The 18,716-nt window shown below is 56.7% G+C and overlaps 1 protein-coding gene across 1 annotated transcript in view; it reads right to left on the bottom strand.

The window, feature by feature from the left end:
• Nucleotides 1-2,570: 2,570 nt before the first annotated feature.
• Nucleotides 2,571-18,716, bottom strand: part of RUVBL1 (RuvB like AAA ATPase 1) — a 31,499-nt gene continuing 15,353 nt past the window's right edge. The window contains exons 4-11 of the mRNA XM_005887023.3: nucleotides 17,049-17,200; nucleotides 14,344-14,433; nucleotides 13,479-13,628; nucleotides 11,883-11,946; nucleotides 10,647-10,845; nucleotides 7,233-7,335; nucleotides 3,781-3,872; nucleotides 2,571-2,959 (exon numbers count right to left, since the gene is read on the bottom strand). Of these exons, the coding sequence (XP_005887085.1) occupies nucleotides 2,800-2,959; nucleotides 3,781-3,872; nucleotides 7,233-7,335; nucleotides 10,647-10,845; nucleotides 11,883-11,946; nucleotides 13,479-13,628; nucleotides 14,344-14,433; nucleotides 17,049-17,200 (1,010 nt within the window). The 3' untranslated portion in view covers nucleotides 2,571-2,799. The remainder of the gene's footprint in view (nucleotides 2,960-3,780; nucleotides 3,873-7,232; nucleotides 7,336-10,646; nucleotides 10,846-11,882; nucleotides 11,947-13,478; nucleotides 13,629-14,343; nucleotides 14,434-17,048; nucleotides 17,201-18,716) is intronic.

Below are 18,716 nucleotides of genomic sequence, written 5' to 3'. Positions count from 1 at the left end.
GGAAGAAACCAAAGCTCAAGAACCAGAGGGATCAAGGGCAAGGGTCAAAGACAACCCGAGCTGCACCCCTGCCTGCTGGGCCCCCCGGACCCCCGCTCCCGCCCACCTATCACCTCTGCCGGGACCCTCCAGGCGCTGCTCGGCTGGCGCAGACGCTGTGGGGCACCTGTATCTGTTGCTCTCCTGGGCAACGCCTGCTGGGGTCTGAGGAGGGGGGGCGGGTGGCGTCCAACAGGGAACGCACCCCCACCACTCAGGCGCTCCATTTTATTAGAAAGAGGGTTGAGAAAGGTCTGCTAGCCAAGAAGTCATCATCATCTGTTTAGTTCTAAAAACCAATATTCTCTAAGAACCTATCTTGGGGGTGTAACCTAAGAGGTGTGGTGGTGAAAAGACGTGGGCGGAGAAAATGGAAGCAGGGCCCTCCCTTTAAGAGCCCTTAGGCCCCGGGCCCTCACATGCATTCCTGGCCATTAGCACAGGAGCAGGGAGCTGGGATACAGGCAGCTCACCCATCGGGCTTGCTGGGAGGCACCCAGGACAGCCTGGGACCAGAGCGTGGAAGATTAGCCACTTCCTACCAACAGCCCCCTCCCTGCCTCACGCTAACATTACAACAGTTCTTCACGTCGGAGCTGAAATAGTGCAAAAAATGGGGCTGCTGTAATTGTTGGTAGATTATGTGTCAGCCAGATAAGATGTAACAAATATTTCCCTCCCCACCAGGGTCTGTTTCCCTCTTGGTAATGGATGGAGAAACTTCTCATAGTCGGCGAGGGATTGGTCGTAAAAACTTCGCCTGGAAGATTAATGTAATAATCACAAGCTTTGCTGGGAAAAATAGGAGGGAAATTAAACTAACCCAGCCTTCCTACCTGTCCAGACCTGTCTCCCTCACTGTGAGTGCCGACGGACGAGCAGACCATCTCTCTGGGCACCACCAAGGCCAGGAGACCTGGGGAGTGTGGACAGCGGGCAGTGAACACGCGCCCATCCTCCCCAGGGCTCGAGGGCCCACCCCCACAGCTCGGCACACTGAGGAGCACGGCCTCCAACCACCTGACGAATCGTCACTAGCTGGGCAGGGGACCCCCAGCCCACTCCCAGGGGGCTGCTGCGAGCATGCGGGAGGAGGCGCACGGCATCGCAGCCCAGCAGGGCAAGCTGTTGCTGCATCTTCATCTTCGGTTCACGCTTCTGTGGGTCCAGCGCGCCTTAAGCTGGGAGACCAGAGACATGGGCGCGGACTCGGGGGAGAGGGTAGCCAGGTAGGGCCAGCGCACATGGCCCTGGCCTCAGGAAGCACCCCACCACCCCTCCCTGTGCCCACTTCCCTCACACCCCCACCTCAGGACCCCCATGCTGGGCAGCAGCAGGGCCCTCACAAGACCCATGCTGGCAGCGGGGCTTCGAGGACCCCGGCACTCCGCCCGCCCGCCTGGATTCCCGCTCAGCTCCGGTGACGGGGGTGCATGCCGGCTGACTTACAGTGGTGCTGAGGATCCCCATCTCGGCGGGTGCCCTCTGGTGCACACAGAAGCACCCGAGACCCTGCCCGTGAGGCGCTGCTCCTGCACCGAGCACTGCCCCCGGTGGGCGCAGGGACAAGGGCCGGCCCGGCAGAGTGCGCCGTGGTCCTCCTGCCCGGCAAGGGCACCCAGGCGGCATCTGCCCACGCGCCGCGGGCCCTCCCTCCCAGGGCCTGACGAAAGACGTCGTCCCCGTGACGGGGGCATGGCTCAGGGACACAGGGCCCAACTGAAAGGGATCCCAGTGGTCAAAGCTGAGGAACTTGAGCAACAAAATAACGTCATACTGGGTTATAACCCCAAAACATATAGTAAAAATTCCCAGTGGCTACGTCTCGGTGCTCCCAACACGGGGCCGTGTTCAAGCCCTGGCTGGGGAGCTCCATGCGACAACCAAGACCCAGTGCAGCCAAAGAAATTAAATAATAAAAGAAAAGCTCCAGAAGTCTGTCTCGACACAGAAGAGAACAGATGATCTCCGGGGCAGACACTCAGCCTCCAGGAGGTGAAGTGAAGGTGCCGCCCCCTGGGAGGGCTGGGCTTAGAGACGCCTTCCAAGGAGGACGGTGAGGAAGGCGGGCGGAGCAACCCGACGGCACGCCCGGGCCAGGGGGCCCACGCCAGCACAGCAGCCAGGAGCCCCGCCAGCGGGCACGCCCGACGGCCTGATGGAAACGCCCAGTGCTCTTCTCCTAGTGACCCTTAATCCCAGTTTAATCACGAGAAAAGCACCAAACCTGCCCCACTAAGGGCGCTGACAGGGCACCTGACCAGCACTCCTTAGAATTGTCCGGGTCATCGGAGACGGGGCAGCCCCAGGTGTGACATGGGCGCCGGGTGGCTCCTGGGGTGGACAGCAGAGAGCTGACCACCAAGGACATGTGCAGAGCCCAGGGCGTGTGCCGCGGGCTGAGTGCACACGATGTGTGTGGCGGCGAGGGGCTGGCCGCCAGGGACCGCTGGGCCGTCTTCACAGCCCTCCACCTCTCCAGCTGTTCCAAAGCACAAAGGTCCCTTTTTAAAAATTAAGGGAGTCAGATGTCATCAAAATAACCTATCGGTATTTATTAGAAAACACACCAGCGGCAGGGTTCCTTCAAAGCAGCCACGGGAGGAGTTACAATAATTTAAAGGAAACATTTCCATGCCGACTTCACAGTGCTGCTGTCCACCTGGGTGGGGACAGCACCCAGCGTGGCTGGAGCCTCCTGTCCACGGCTGGGCCGGGGCCTGGCTGACCGCAGTCCCCGCGCAGAGGCCCTAGGTCGCCTCACTTCATGTACTTGTCCTGCTGGTCGGCCAGAATCTTGGCCGAGGACTTGGCGTCGTAGAAGAGCTCGCTGATCTCCTCCACATGCTCCTTCTCGATGCCATCCTTCCCGTTGATCTTGGCCAGCAGGTTGGCCGGGGTCAGCAGCTGCACGGCGTACCTAGAGCGGCCAGGGCGGGGGTGAGTCGGGGCCATGGGCAGGAGCCCTTGCCCATGCCAGCAGGAGTGCTCATGAGCCCCGGGAGCTTGTGCCAGCTGCTGCAGACGCAGCAGACAGGGACAGTGGTCACCTCCCAGAGAGCTGGACCTACCACCCCACCAGAGGAGCCAGAAGTCACCAACACGCCGTAAGCCCCGCCACCCGACTCTGTCACCGCCTGAAGTGCTCAGCAGGCAGCAGCTGCACTGCGGGGAAGGGCCCGCAACCTGGGGCGCACACAGTGGTGGGGAGCCAATGCCAGGGTCCAGACGGGGCGGGGCACACGGCGGGGAGAGGAGCACATGCCCGAGAGCACACGCGCCATCCGGAGGCGAGCACGTCCAGCGCTTCTGCACGTACCGTGCCACCCAGCCAGCTGGCAGCTCTGCATCCCCCTTAGAAGTGAGGAGCCGACGCCAAGGGAACCAGGCTGGGCTAAGCACTGAGAAGCTGTGACTCACAGGAAGGGATCAGGACACCGAGGGGCGCCATCCACAGCAACCGGCTTCTGGCCGCTGGGAGCAGTCAGGACAGCCGCCTGTCGGGCTCCTCCCCGCCCACCAGGCAGAGGCGCCGGGGCTGCAGGGGGCTGCAGGGGGCTGCCTGCCCCGCCCCCGTGTCCAGTCCTGCCCCCCTCCTGCACCCCAGGGGCCGCTGGGCAGGGGGCCCATCTCGGGACGGAGGACTTGCAGCCACTCAGCTTTCCCAACACTGCCAGCCGGCCGTTCTGACCCTGGGCCAGGCCAGGCCCCCATCCAGACAGGGCCCGGGAGCCAGCTCACCTCAAGGTGGTCTTGGTTCCAATCTCCCCCAGGTGGTTCAGCGCTTCCTCACTGATGTTGATCCCCTCTGTCTGGGCTCGGATCTTAATGATCTTTGGGAGAAAAACTGTGATCAACAGTGGCCAACCTCAGCATTCTCGTGCCACCTCCTGAGACCATAGAGGCCCAACCCGGGTGGGCGGGGCAGAGCCTCCCGTGGGCACTGCAGGCCTCGCACCCCTGGGGGACGCAGCCACAGGACCACAGGAGGCAGCTGGTGCCTCCTCGCCTTACCCCTCAGGGGCTCCCTCAGGGAAGCCAACCCCCCTCCCCAGGGCGGGCACCGCCACCTGTAAGGCAAGGAGAGGCGCCCTTTCTCTGCCTGACGTGATGGCTAAATATGTTTAAAAAGGTACTTTTAAAGATTCAGCAGCCCTCATAACATCACTGGGTGACATCACATCTGTCAAGAGGAGGCTGGCGCACGTGCGCTGATGACCCCGGGGGCTGGCGGGAGGCAGGCTGGGCGGGGACGGCAGGGCGCGTGGTGCCGGGGCGCTGGCCGCGCGGCAGCACCGAGTGATAAGGGGCAGCGGGGTAATGATGCTGCGTGTTGTGTGCTGAGATAACTCGGGGACGTCGAGCCTCGTATAATACAGGAATTTTTCACTCTGGCAGCTTCGTAAACAAGATATCAAGAAGCCCTTGTTTAAATTAAAGCCATAAAGACGTACCCGGGACACAGCCATGGAGGCGGGAGAGACTGAGCCCAGGCTACAGCGTCACCGGGGCAGAGGGACCAGAGGGTCAGGAGCTGTCCGCAGGGAAGGCCCAGCTCGGAAGCAGGCCCGCAGACGTGAGTGGCGAGCGGGCAGGGGCACGGTGGATGGGGAGGCAGCCCCTCTGCAGTAAGCGGTGCCGCCAGGGCCAAGGGCCAGGCGCTGGCAGGAAGGTCTCAACTCAGACTTCTGTACGAAATGTCCTGAGCGCTAGAGTGCTGTCCACTCAAATATCTCACAGACGCTGCACTGGCCACATCAAACGTCGGCTCAGCCGGGGGCTGCCAGGTGTGACCTCAGTCACAAGCATCTATGTGCAGCTGAGCAGAGACGTCACCAGATGGGCACGCGGACGGGGGAAAGCAGGGGCAGAAGGCTCCCGCCAAAGGACGCCCCTCTGGTAAACGCCCATCAGAGCAGGGCAGCTCTGCACTTTCGAGTAGAAAGAGCTTGTCACCAACAGCTGGGTCTGCCACAAGAAGTCCCCGGGGCCTCGGGAACTCTAGGGAGATGTGGACACGGGGTCCTGGAGCCTGGTGGGGAGAGCCCAGCCCGAGCGGCCGACACTGCAGGGTGTCAGGGATGCTGTGCTCTCGCTCTCTCTGGAGCAGGTCACAGCAATGCCAGGAGCTCCTGCTCCAGACCGCTCACCAGCGACAGTTCATAAATTAGATCTTTAATCATTTAATAACCTGCAAGGGATAGTTTATGAGGGTGTCGGCGCTGGTGGCAGAGTACACAAGTTACATCATTTTGTTTTTAAAAAACCCACCCAAGCTCCAGTAGAAGTGCTGAGACTGTCCCCTGAATGGCATGAGCAAAGTCAGGCTCGTCCTGGAGCTGGTCTGTCATCTCCTCGCCCAAGAGAAAGCCCAAGAAGAGGCTCCCCCGCTGAGCCTGCGGACCCTGGGGCAGCACGCATATGCGGGGTGGTGGTGGGGGGTGTGGGGGGGGTAGGGCAGCATGCTCCGGGTGGAAAGGAAGCCACAGAGGTTGGCTGGCTGATCTTGCGATGCCAGCCTGGAGCCCTGCTCACTGAAAGCTGCTGAGGAGCCTGTGAGCAGCAGTCACTCCTCCCTGAGTTCCCGTGCTCTCCCTGGGGCCTCCCAACAGCCCCGAGAGGAGGGAGCGCTTGTCCCGTGACCAGAGGCGGAGGCCCACAGAGGACACCACGCAGCCACGGAGCGCCGTGGGGCACAGGGCGCCGCCCCGGCCACAACGGTTGGGGTGAGGAAGGGCCAGTGTCTCCTCTGCTTCTGCTTCTGCTCCTAGTCAGTGAAAGCCTTGGCTTCGACCCAGCATTCATCCAAGACCAAGAGACTCTCATGTGGGGACAAGGCCTCCAGCCGTGGACCCCATCTCCCACCCAGCTTGCTGCCGTCAACCACAACCACTGGGGTCCGATCCATGCTGTCACGCAGGGAGAGCTCTGGCTCTACACATCACGGGCCTCCTGGGCGCTAGTCAACAAGACACGCAGGGCCAGGCCAGACAGGCCACAGGCAGGTGGGGGGCTGCTATGCAGGGTCCAGGAGAGGCCCTCTGAGCTCCGAAAGGAGCGGCCTGCTGGCCAACTGCCACAGAGACTCCCTCCAGATGGGACATTTCTCACGGGGAGGAGGCTGGTGGCAGAGACTTCAGGTAAGGGGCTTCAGGATGAGACAGCCTGGGTCCCAGAGCCAGTCCTGCCACAGATGGGCCATGCGAACCTGGACAAGCTAACCAGTCTACATCTCAGCACCCGCTCTTTAAGAACATCAGTAGTAACTGTCCGCCCTACCTCGAGTGACGGCATCGAACGACTCAGTACCCCATCTGAGTGCTCTGGAGGAGAGGGTCTGGCAGAGTCCCCCGGATGTCAGTGTGGCCCTGGGCCACTCCAGGTCCCCAGCCGTGGCCATACGCTGACCCACAGTGAGAGACCAATGCCCCATTGAGACTGTCTGGGGTCAGGGTGGGCACAGCAGATGGCTGGGCCCCGCAGTGCACGGCCGGCTTTGTGTCCTGGAATCGCCACGCAGGGCTCAGCCAGCACAGGGGGAGAGGATGGCTTGGAAGGCCAGAAGGGACGGGGCTGCCAAGGCTGCGGGCATGTGGCTGCGGCTCCGACTCTGCACGGAGAGCTGGGGCTGCGCCCTGGGGACGAGGCCAGTCCCGCAGCCATCACCTCTCCCGATTCAGCACAGGCGGAGCCGCCATGCAGGCCCTGAGCTCAGCGCTCCCTGGGCACCTTTCCTGTGAGCCTCACTCCACGACCCCCACCCACACGCCCTCTGCTGGGACCTGGGCTCTGCCCGCGGGAGCCAGGCTGCTGTGGGCTCTGGTGGGCTGGCGCCTGGGCGGGCCCATCACTGAGTGGGCTCTGCCGCCTCTCTCAGAGCTGGGACCTCCTTACTGGCGGTCCTCCCGTTGTTTTTCCCACTGTCCCTGTCCGAAGGTTACCAGGCGGGATGGAGTAGAAGAGAGGACCGCCAGGACTCCCGGCAGCTGAGCCTCTGGGACACTAGAGGCAACGCCCCGTTGGCTCACGCGTCATTCAGGTGGGCCAAGGCTTGGGAGCACGGAGACACGCCCGCGGCAGGCAGCTCCGCAGGGGGCAGTGGGAGGCCAGGCCCACTCACGGGCACCGTCCTGCTCAGTGTCAGGGACCTGGAGGGCGAGCGAGGGCAGGGAGAAGGGGGTGGGGCTGCCCACCTGTTTCATCTCCTGCGGGGTGTACAGCATGGTCCGGATGATCATCACTCGGTCCAGAAGGTCGAGAGGGATGCCGTGAGGAGAGGTGATGTCCTCCGTGCCCCTGCAAGGCCGACAAGTTCCACGTCACTCAGGCCTCTCTGGACAGTGGAAACATGGCTGAGGCCCCGGTGATAACAGAGCAGCTAGTTCTCGTCCTGAGAGTCAGAAGCAGGACCGCAGAGGACACAGACTAACTCAGGTGCCATCAGAAACCGCGTCATTGTTTTTGCAAATATCAACACCACAGGAAACTGGGGGAGGAGGAGAAAAGCCAACTGGAATCACATAGAGACTGTTCGTACCGGCACCTGTCACGCCCTCTCGCGTTACCCGAAGTGTGTAGGTCCATTCGGGTTGCTTCTGTTCCTGTTGTTTCAGTATTAACGGCCCAGGACGAGTCTCACTGGACCCACGCCGCTGGGCAGTCACACAGTGCTTCATAGCTGCTGTCATAACTAACGGTGTTTTAGGCACACTGCCGTGAACATTTCCTCAGCATCTCCCACAGAGCCAGACCCAGCCCTGAATATCTCCCTAAACATGAATGGGTGAACAGAGGACTATGTTCATTTTTGCAGCCACAGGAGCGATCTGGCCCCGCTACCCTGCAGCCAGCACGGAGCAGCCTAACAGCACGCTGCTTAAAGGCCCGGGAAAAGGAAGGCCTAACCCTCATCTGAATTTGCCTTTCCTTGACTATTAACGAATCACGTGAATGCCTTCCCTTATGTTCCTTAGCTATTTTATTTCTTTTGAGAACTGTCCAATCATATCCTTTGCCTGTCTCTCTCTCGAACCTTAGCCAAACCAGTGAATGGCCACCCCACCGGGTTGAACAGCACCAGCTCCCAGTGGGCTGTGTGCCCGGCAGAAACGTGTGGCACACGTGCCAGGCTTCAGCCGTGTCTGGAAGCCCAGTGGGCTGAGCCGGGGGCTCCTGCCTCCACTTCTGGAAGCCACAGCAGCAGGCCCCCAATTCTGGCCTCCCCAACACTTAAAAATAACTAAAACGGCAAACTATGTTATGTGCATTTTACCACAATGAAAAAACTGTTAAATCTAATACATAAAAATAATTAAGACCTTTTCAAACAAAAAAGGAAGCAGACTAGTAGCAAATACAAAACATTAAGACATCATTAGAAAAAAATAAATCTTTTTCACCAACAAATATTTCTAAAAATAATAATAAAGAATTATAAAGATAAAATTCTATCATGATTAAAATCTTAGTACTTGGTATACCTGTAATTGTCATATTAAACAAAATAACCTTTAAAAACTACATTTAATATTCAGTTATTTAATTCTGTTTAGGCTATATGTTTCTCTTTTTAAAACCTATTTAGATATTCTCCTGGGAAAAGTTTAAAAGATCTCAATTCGCCATCCTAAAATATCCCCAATTTTACAACACTCATGATAAATTATCTTCATTCCAGAGATAGTAAATATAAAAAGTCTAGAGAAAAAAAGATTAGGGAAAAAACCACAAAGGAACAGAATTTATCAATATGTGTTAAATTTTTTTCTTTTGGTTTTGAGTCCATAAAACTAAAAATTTAAACAGAAAAAAAACCCCAAAAACCCTCTGCTTAAAAAATACTAAGCACTTCTCAGGAATTAAAGACCAAAGACTGTGGAAATGTATTCAAGCTCTGACTCTTAGGTACAAAGTTTCTTTCAGACAACGTATTAGAGAAAATGGTTTCTGCAACACACATGCTTCTGGATGGGGCTGGGGCCAAGTTCCCCAGGCCCCACTGGGCGGGTTCTGAGGTCAGGGCCACCCTCCCGTGCCTCTTTTTCCCTAGACGGCATGAGACGAAGAGGACTCTGGTCCTGAGCGCTCTCGGCCCAGCTCTCGGCCGGGTCGGCTCTGGCCGCGGGGCTCCCTCGGCAGGGGCGCCATCTGTCCAGGCTGGGCCCGTCTGCCGCAGTCACACTGAAGCCAGGCCCCACCAGAGCCAAGTCCAGCAAGTACACACAGGGTCTGCGTGGCCGACACCAGACTCACCAGGCGGCGTTTCCAGCTGCTGCCCAGGCGGCCAGGCCCTGGCTGGCCTGGACCTGGTCCAAGCTGCCTTCCCTTCAAGACCAGAAGACAGCTGTGACGGTGGCGAGCGGTGCTCTTAACAAGACAGCATTACAGGGATTCAAAGAGGGGCTGCACGATGCTGCCACCAGCATGGACAGCGTGCACACAGACCCTCACCCCGGGCGAGAATGGCCACCTGAGTGGGGCTGCCCCAGAGCCAACGGCACGGCTGCCGTACGAGCTCAGCGGAGACAGAGCCCCTCTGCAGAGGCGGGGCTCGGGTGCAGGTTGGTCTAGGCTCCTCACTCGCTTTGGCTGCAGCTCTGTGCTGAGACATTCAAGGTCTTGGGGTCTCTCTTCAGATTCCCGCTCCCCCTGGGCCAGGAGCACGCAGTCTCCGGGCCCTGCCGCCCTCACCACTGTGTGGCAGGCTTGCAGAGGCCCTGCACCACCCCGTCGTGCCCCAGCACTGCTGGGAGCAGGCCCAACACGCAGGGTGTGCAGAACACGGCAGCCAACGACTGGGCACACCGGTGCTCACTCGGGCGCTGGAGGGGCGAGGCCTCTGGGCGCCCTTCCTTTTCTAAAGCTCTTCCTTGTTTTTGGCTGAGCTGGGTTTTGTTGCTGCGTGTGGTCTTTCTCTAGTTGCGCTGAGTGGGGGCTGCTCTCCAGCTCTCACTGCGGTGGCTTCCCCTGTTGAAGAGCATGTGCCCTTGGGCACGTCAGTAGCCACGCTGCACAGACTCCGCTGTCCTGCAGCAAGTGGGATCTTGCTGGACCACGGAAAGAGCCCATGTCCTTTGCACTGCAAGGCAGATTTTAACCACTGGACCACCAGGAACGCCCCTGGGCTCCCTTCTTGAAGGTGGGCCTTGGGGATTGGGAGGAAGGTACCAGTGTGGCCCCAAGAAAAGGTTTGGGCCAGAAAGAAAGGACAGGATTCACTGTCAGAGGCCAGGGTTTCTCGTCCTATCTGTGGCCAGGGGCACACTATGCTGTCATTCTGGTTCCTCATCTGAAAAGTGAACTCACAACACACACCTCGGGGAGCTCACGTGGGACGGAAGTCAACACAGGCCGTGTGGCTGAGGGCTGGCCCACCCGACCTTTCCTTTGCCCACTCCAACCAGATGACCAAGTCACACCCATGGGAACCCGTTACCACGAGGAAGCCCTCACATGCAGAAACAGGGTGACTGCTCGAGTGAAATCAAGCCACTCCGAGCGTTTCCCTCAGGATGAACAGGGCGCCCTCCTCCCCAACTCGACGGGTGGCGCGACGGGGTGATGTGACCCTGGAGACCCTGAGGAGCCTGGGGGCAGGGGGCAGGTACCTGATGACGCAGTTGCCTCGGTTGGACGCGAAGATGACGATGGGTGCGATGGAGGACTCGAGCGCGCGGTGCAGGTAGGTGAAGCACTCGATGTCCAGCATGTGGACCTCGTCCACGAACAGCACGCCCGGGACCAGCTCAGCCACGCCCTGGTCGATGTACTTGTTCACCACCTTGTTGATCTCCCCCCGGAGTTTATCTAGGAGTAGACGAGGGTCGGGCAGGGTCAGTGCCGTGGGGAGGCCATCGCCTTTCTCTTCACTCCCGCCGAATCCCACCCAAGCCCAAGTTTAGAGCTGGGCTTGAGTGCGAGCTGTGTGACCCCAGCATCAGGCTACAACCCCACTCCAGGCTTCAGTTTCATCTGAAATTGCGCTACTGTTGCCTAAAAGCAGAACCCTGGCACGCTCCCCTGAAGGTGTGTTAAGTTTGTACACGCTTGTCTTCACCAGGACGCACACTCCTGGTGTGGTCTGTCACACTCCCCACCGGGCCTTATTATCTCAAACCCGCCTGGAAGACGGGCAGTTTTCATATGCAAATTCCCCTGTGCTACACTGAGTAAGTGACCCTTTCTCGTGGCCTGTGTGACAAAGCTTCCGTTAATTAACTTTCAATCAAGCGCCTAGAAGGAATAGGGTGCGTTCAGAATCCTCTCTGGAGGAAAACCTGTGAAGAATGACAAGGTCTGAGGAGAGGTCCCATCTCAGAGCTCGAAGAGGGACGAGCATCTCAAAAGCTGAATAACTGTCCAAGGTCATGGTTTTCATTCTCCAAACCAGCACCTGTACCATCAGCAGGGGGGAGCAGCTCACACACCCAACACCTTCCACCACAGCTAAGAGGCGGGGCTGGAGAGACCATGCTACGATAAGGACACTGCTCTGGGGGTTCACATCGTGCCACTGGCTGAAATTTGCAAGAAAACAGCTTTAACGTTGACAGTTTTCAAGTAACAAAGCTATCTGTGGTAATTCGGAAAAAGAGGAGCATACAGTTAGCAAGAGGAGCAAGTAAATCAGAGGCCCACAAGGGCCAGGCAGCCTGCAGCCTCACCCGGGGAGGCGGGCAGGGGCCACCAAGGCGACGGGCAGTGCGCTGCTAGCGGGACGCGCCAACGACCGCCTGTCTCCCTCTCGGGATGCGCATGGGGATCCAGCGCAGCCCCCGCTGTCAGGAGGGGCAGGATCCCACACACCGCCAGGCTCCAGCCCCCAGCACTGCGTCTCGTCTCACCTGTGATCTCCGTCTTCTTGGGCTTCATGAGCTGGCCCATCATAGACAGGATGTCTTGTCCCCCCTGCACAAGAGAAGGCTCAGGAGTCAGTCTCGCTTCCTAAGGCAGCTGCAAACACCTCATCACCACCTCCGCCCGGGGCCCTCATCAACTGATCAAGTCAACAGGGGTCCTGAGAAGCAGAGACCCCGGCACCTGCACTGGGAACTCGGGGAGCTTCTCAGGACAGGACCTTTCAGAGGCCCCCCACCCTGCCAGCGTCTAGCAAACCCATCCCAGCCACGTCTCTTCCTGGTCCCGACTGCCTGCCTGACTCCACAGGGCTGCCAACCCTTCCCTGGGCACCTGACTCTCCAGGAATCACCTCGAGCCCACCTGCCGGGAATCACATCCTGCTTCCCAGGAAGCTCCAAGCCCGTCCCGCTGCCCCAGCCCCGTGGGGTGGCACTGACTCTGGGCCTGCATCCTCTCACCAGGCCTAGCGACCAGAGCCGCTCAGGGCCTGGAGCCTGACTGTGCAGCAGGCCGCCCCCCGGCAGGCTCTCCAGCTGCCAGCGCCTCCATGCAGGCAGCCAGAAGACAGCTCTCCACGGTCACCTGGGGCTGCCAGGCCCTACCGGGCACACAGGTGGTCCCTGAACGCACAGCAGTGAAAAGTGGCAAAAGCTTCCTGACCACTGAGGACATCTGATCCCCAGAGCAGCCCCGCCAGGTAGGAAATAGTATGTCCTCTTCTCAGAGGAGCAAAGAGAAAATCAGAGAGCCCTAAATCATAGAAAACCCGAAGACTCAAAGTGACCATTAGCTGAGCCAATTGGTGTCGGAGCAACGCAGTCCCTGAGCTGACTCGGGCGAGTGGCTCTCACAGGCTGGTCTGGGACAGCTGCTGCACAGACCGAGCGGAGGTTCTTTAGCATTTTCTTGGCCAAGGCTCCAAGGGACAAAACACCCACAGATCAGATTTCAGGTTAGAAAGCCTGTTCCCTTGCTAGCAGGGATAGCCTCTTTTAGGACGAACAGGAAACCAGACCCAAAGACCACCAGCGGGGAAAGAGTCAGTCCTCTGAAGCGCACGTTCCCCAGAGACGGCAGAAAGTCATCCTGAGCTTCCCCACGTTTTATTAGTCAGGACACAAGCATCCATCTTCTACTCACATGAGGAGCAGGGGCAGCTCCAGCTCAAAGCTATAAAACTGGGGGTTCTGCTAGGCAGGGGGAAAACCGCTGTGAGGCTCTCTGACATCCTGCAAAGGGCTCAAAGAACACTCCTGCCCCCGCCACTCACACCCAGAGCATGCCAGGCCCGAGCCAGTGCTGGAGGGAAGCCAGGGAGAAGCTGGCAGCTCAGGCCGGAGGCTGGGCTGGGAGAAGGAGCAGTGTGCAGGAAGCCATCTGTGACTAGAGCATCTGAACTGGAACAAAGGAGCCCCTCGTCGCTCTTGGCAATGTTAATTGCTGAACATTACAGACAGAAAAGGACTGTCTGCCCTCAGAAGCGGCAAGACTGACAGCTTATCCAGGAGCCCCCAGCGCACAAAAGGACCCGCGCTGGCAGGGCCAGCGGCCGGCGGCCCAGCAGGAGCGGGGGGCAGTACCTGGGGCCGTGCGTTGGCCACGTCCAAGTCGTGCAAGGTGACGTCCTGGATGATCTCCTTCTTCTTGTGCACGTCCCCCTTGGGCAGGGGGACGTACTCTTCGGCTTCAAGGTCAAATTCTGTGGCATAAGTGTCACACCTGCCCTGCCTCTACAGAGACAGAGAGAAGCCTGAGTGCCTGGTGAGGTCCACCGCCAAGTCCCCACGCCACTCAGCGAGATAAAAGTCTCCAGTCCCAACTGCGGCCAACAGCCGCCTTGACAAACTCCAAACGTGGCCTGGTCCCCTGCTGCCAAGAAGGCGCTATCTGCTCATCGCTGGGCTCCAAAAACCCAGCTGAGGACACCCGACACTTTCTCCCAGAATCTCCCCCTTGTTTTAACTGCATGCAATTCCCGATAAAGGGCAAATCCAGTAGATTAACTGGAGACGGAGGGGCTGCTCAGTCTCTTTTGTAGGTGGGTGATTTAGTGCACGATATGAAGTATTATGCTCATCCATTAAACGGTGAGGAACTCTGTACAGGACCCTGGAAATCAGATACTAATGCAGCATTCCTTTCCACATGCATATATCTTGGGAAGAAAATACCAAAGAGATAAAAGGAAGATTAAATACCCTGCACATTTCAATTTGGAAATGACTACCGCTATTTCACCTCCTCACTGTTGTCCCCTTCCAAACAGGTTTTAGTATTTTTCTAACAGACTGTCTGTTTTCATCACGAGGTTACAGAATGCAGATACAGGGAAGGCAGACTTGACTAAACATAAGGGGCAGCAGGCCCAGGGCCCCTCCCCACGCACCCCGGACCCCATGAAGAGAGAAGGCCCCACCCCGCCCCCGGGTCTCCTTGCGGTGTTACCTTCACGGCCCCACTGTTGGCTTCGATGTAAATCACATCTCCAGCTTCTACTCGCTCTTTTTGCAAACTTTCAAAAATGCTGGGGTCCAGCTTAAAAAAAGAAAACAAGTGAACCAGGGACCTATAATAGACATTACATTCTGACACACTGCCAGGCGCTTCCCGTGTGAGAGCTGAGGTAGTCAGTGACCACACGGAGAGGGGACGTGCGTGTGAGGACGTGTGAGGCGGGCTCTAGAGCCTGCGCGCCCCAGAGAGCAGGCAGGAGGGGGGCACCGAGGGAGACCCAAGCTCCTCCTTCCTTTTACTCCAGAGGCTGCAAACTGGCAAACGCAGCTCTAACCACTTACAGGTGGGGCCCATGGCCCTAACACCCCCTTTTGAGACTGCTCTCCCTGCGGCAATCCCTGGCCCTCCCCACCTCGGGCAGGGGCGGCAGTTTCTGCACCAGAAGCAGGGACAGAACCTGTGTACTCTCCACAATTGCCCTTCAGCGGGCCTGTGGTTTAGACGAGGCTCTCTGAGCTTCACTTTCTTCACCCACATGACAGCACCCAGGCTAATCACATCACAGATGCGATTCATTCAAAGGAAACATAAAACCAGGATCTCTCTGAAGCCAGTGGACTCAAATCCCAGTGTCTGCTCCTTGGGCCCAACTGCTTCTATCTCCAGAAGGAAAAGCAGCACATCTGGGAAAAGCTGCCTTCTCCAGATCGTCCAGACTCGGGCCACCTGGGCGATCGATATTCTGGGAGAGCATCTTTTATAAGGAGTCTTTATTTAGAAACGTTTCTCTCTGTTGAACTTCAAGGGGAGCTGTTACTCTCAACTCTAAAACAAAACTAGAATAAAAACTTACCAGGACTCAGTAGGAAAAGCCACACATAAAAGCACACATGTTGTGTGATCCTATTTTTATGAAGTGTTCAGAAAAGGCAAAGATACAGAGACAAAGTGGACTAGAGGCTGCCAGGGCCTGGGGGTGGGATGGGAAGTTACTGCAGATAGGCACGGGGTTTCTTTCTGGAGTAACGAAAATGTCCTAAAATTGGACTGTGATGATAGCTACGCCACTCTGTAAACCGATTAAAAGTCCTTGAGTCGCGCACTTAAAATGGGTGAGTTTTACTTACAGTGAGACCTCAATGAAGTTGTTACAAACAGTACCACAGGAGCCCAGGCCCACCCTCCTGGACCACCGTCTGACTGAGGCTGCTGCGTGGCGGGCCCGAACGGGGCTGGGACAAGGGCGGCACTCCACAAAGGCAGAGGCCTGGCCTTCGCCCTGAAACATCGTCTCCCCAAACAGCCTGCGCAGATGCTCAATGTGGCAGGAAGTTCTCGTTTTGAAAGCAAAACATTCATCCTCTTGTTATTTTCTTACAGAAATTGTGCCAAACAGCTTTATGGATAACTGAAATTTAAACTGTATACCTTATGTTATCTATCCTACATTCGATAGTACACGTTCTGTTTTTCTTTTTTTGGCATCACGCATTTTTGTATCAGTTAATTTCCCAAATGAATTGACTAAAGATGTAATTACTGGAAAGGTGGCAGATCCTGCTAAGAAATGTAATTAATACAGAATGGGAGAGATGAGGGGGAGGTTTAAGAGAGATACTTGCAGAGGCAAGCTCCTGAGATGGAAACCCTGTTAGGACAAAGAAGAATGGTCCTTTGGAGAGACGACGTTTTTATGATCTCCATAAAGCAGTGACCAAGACACCACCTTACAAAGTCAAAGAAAGATAAAATCACAGAAGAAGGCAAAGATGGAGACGTTATATGGTCAACCTGCTGCAGTCTACAGATAGGGAGATGGAGCCCCAGAGAGCTCAACTGACGCCTACAGGCCCCACAGCGAGTTACAGTGCAGACAGCAGTCAGTAGGACTCGGAGAATCCGCCCCGCCACTGACTAGCTGTGCGATCCGAGGGTAAACGCTTAGCCTCCTCATGTGCCTCAGAGCTCTTTATCTATAAAATAAGGGAAATCACACACACACAGATTTGTTGATGCACTCAGCCCAGGGCTTGACACATACAGTGAATAAGTGCCGTGAAGAAGAGGCTATTCCTTATTTTAATAAGGCAAAGCCACAATCAGATTGTTCCATTTCACAACATCAGCAGCTGCCACTTCCCACTGGCCTGTGGTGTCACACACTCTCAGTCACTTCCCACTTTCTTTTTTTTTTTTTTTCAAACCCAGTCATTATCTTATACTACAGTCTCCTCAAGGCTTACGGGACAGGGCTGGGAGGTTCACCCAGGACCTTCACCACTGCCACCACCACACTTTCCACAGAGCCCTGGGCCTAAGCAGAACTGACCAGTGAAGCCATCACGGTTTCAAGGTCCCAACACACAAAAGGGCCTGCAGCCGGGACTCCGCACCAGGCCCCTCGAGATGGCTCCGTCACGGCTCTTCAGCCCTCACCAGATCGCTCAGTGCTGCTTCTCCTGTGAGCGCCAGTCAGCGGCCAGGCCCGAGACACTCGGTCCCCTGGCGGGACGCAGGGTGGCACCACGCAGCTCAGTCCTGACACACACGATTTCCTCGGCGCCAACGAGCCGGAGCCATCCTCACTGAGTCGTCTGCGTGCCAGCCCTGCCCACAGGTGCTGTCTGCGGCCCTGCACAGACGCGCTCACACAGGGAGGCGCCTCAGCAGAGCAGTGCCCACAGGCACGTGCTCACCTTCAGCTGCTTGGTCCCCTTGGCCGTCTTGAGCCCAATGATCACGTGGCTGATGGTCTTGCCGTAGCCCCCCATGGGATTCTCCGTCTCACATGGGGTGAGCTCCGTGACCTCTCCTTCGTACACCTCCTTGGTCTCCTTTATCCGAAGCCCTGAAGAGAGATGACAGAAGAAACCCTGGTGAGAGACTCGACACCCTCCCACTTTTCCAACAGTCTTTTTAGCCATAAAACCTCCACGTTATAAGAACCAACGAGTCAGCCTTGCTCACACACAGTCCTGGGGAGGGAAGCACTGCACAGACGCAGCCCCAGGGGTGAGGTGAAGGGCCCGTCCCTCTCCAGGGAACCGAGGACTGGATCCGAGGCTCTGGGACCCCTCTCCTCCGACCGCGCTACAGGGCCGACTCGCTGACAGCGTTTCCCATGGAACCTGCCCCGTCCTTCCCCTCCAGTCAACGTGTGCCTCCAGAACCCCTCACTCCGTTCTGCCAGCCCTTGAGTATGGCCTCCCCGTCTCTATCCAGCTTATACTCTGCCCAAAGGTAAAAACAGAAACATAAGGGAAACACAGACTCAAACGAAGATACGTGCCAACGAGTCTACCGTACAGACCTTTACCTGTATCCTGATCCCACAACAACACTATAAAAGAAAACACCATGACACGTACGGGACACCATACAGACCTTTACCTGTATCCTGATGCCACAACAACACTATAAAAGAAAACATCATGACACTTACGGGACAACGTGAGATTTAAACAGGAACTACATACGTGCTGATATTTAAGAATGTACTGTTAATTTCCTCTAGGGGTGAAAATGGCATTTTTAAGTCCTTATTTTCCAGAGATTCACACAAATATTATAGGTCAGAAAGCAGGTCTGCAATCAGATGGGGCTACGGGGAGCCTTCCTATCACTTGACTACTTTTCTTGGCTACTTGATACATTCCAAAATAAAAATTTTAATAAAAGAAACAACAATGAAATACTACTTTACAACCTCCAGAATCACTAAAATTAGAAAGACGGCCAACACCAAGAGTTGGTAAGGATGCAGGACACTGCTGGTGGGAGTGTGAGCTGGTTTAGAAGTAATGTACTGTTTATTACCTCCTCAAGTTGAACACATGAATATCTGTGACCCTCCAATTCAACTCCAAGGTTATACTCTCAAGGCTGCAGTGCACATGTGCATGCAAGGACACAGCCAGCAATGGTCACCCAATGTCATTCTTACTCGCCAAACACTGGCAATGTTTCCCCACGTCTGCCGCCTGCACTGTGATGTATCCATACAAACAAATATCACGGAGCAATGAAAAACGATCGTGGCTACTCGCAGCAATAGGAATGAATCTCAGAAGCGGAAGGAGAGCTGCCCCTATGCGGATGCTCTGGGGCACTGGCGATCATCTCTCTCTTGACTGGGAGCTAGTTTCATGGTTTTTCAACTTAAAACGACCCACCGAGACACAGAGCGATGTTCCGTGCACTCTTCTGTATGTATGCACCAGACTACCAAGTCACTTAAAAAAAAGGCCCAAGTAAGAACTGGGGCTTCCCTTGTGCCTCAGTTGGTAAAGAACCTCCCGCAATTCGGGAAACCCGGGTTGGATCCCTGGGTCGGGAAGACCCCCTGGAGAAGGGAGAGGCTCCCC

The sequence above is a fragment of the Bos mutus genome, chromosome 22 (genome assembly GCF_027580195.1).
Source record: "Bos mutus isolate GX-2022 chromosome 22, NWIPB_WYAK_1.1, whole genome shotgun sequence".
NCBI lineage: Eukaryota > Metazoa > Chordata > Mammalia > Artiodactyla > Bovidae > Bos > Bos mutus.
The sequence above is the reverse complement of the archived record's forward strand: the minus strand, read 5'-3'. Positions and strand labels throughout refer to the sequence as shown.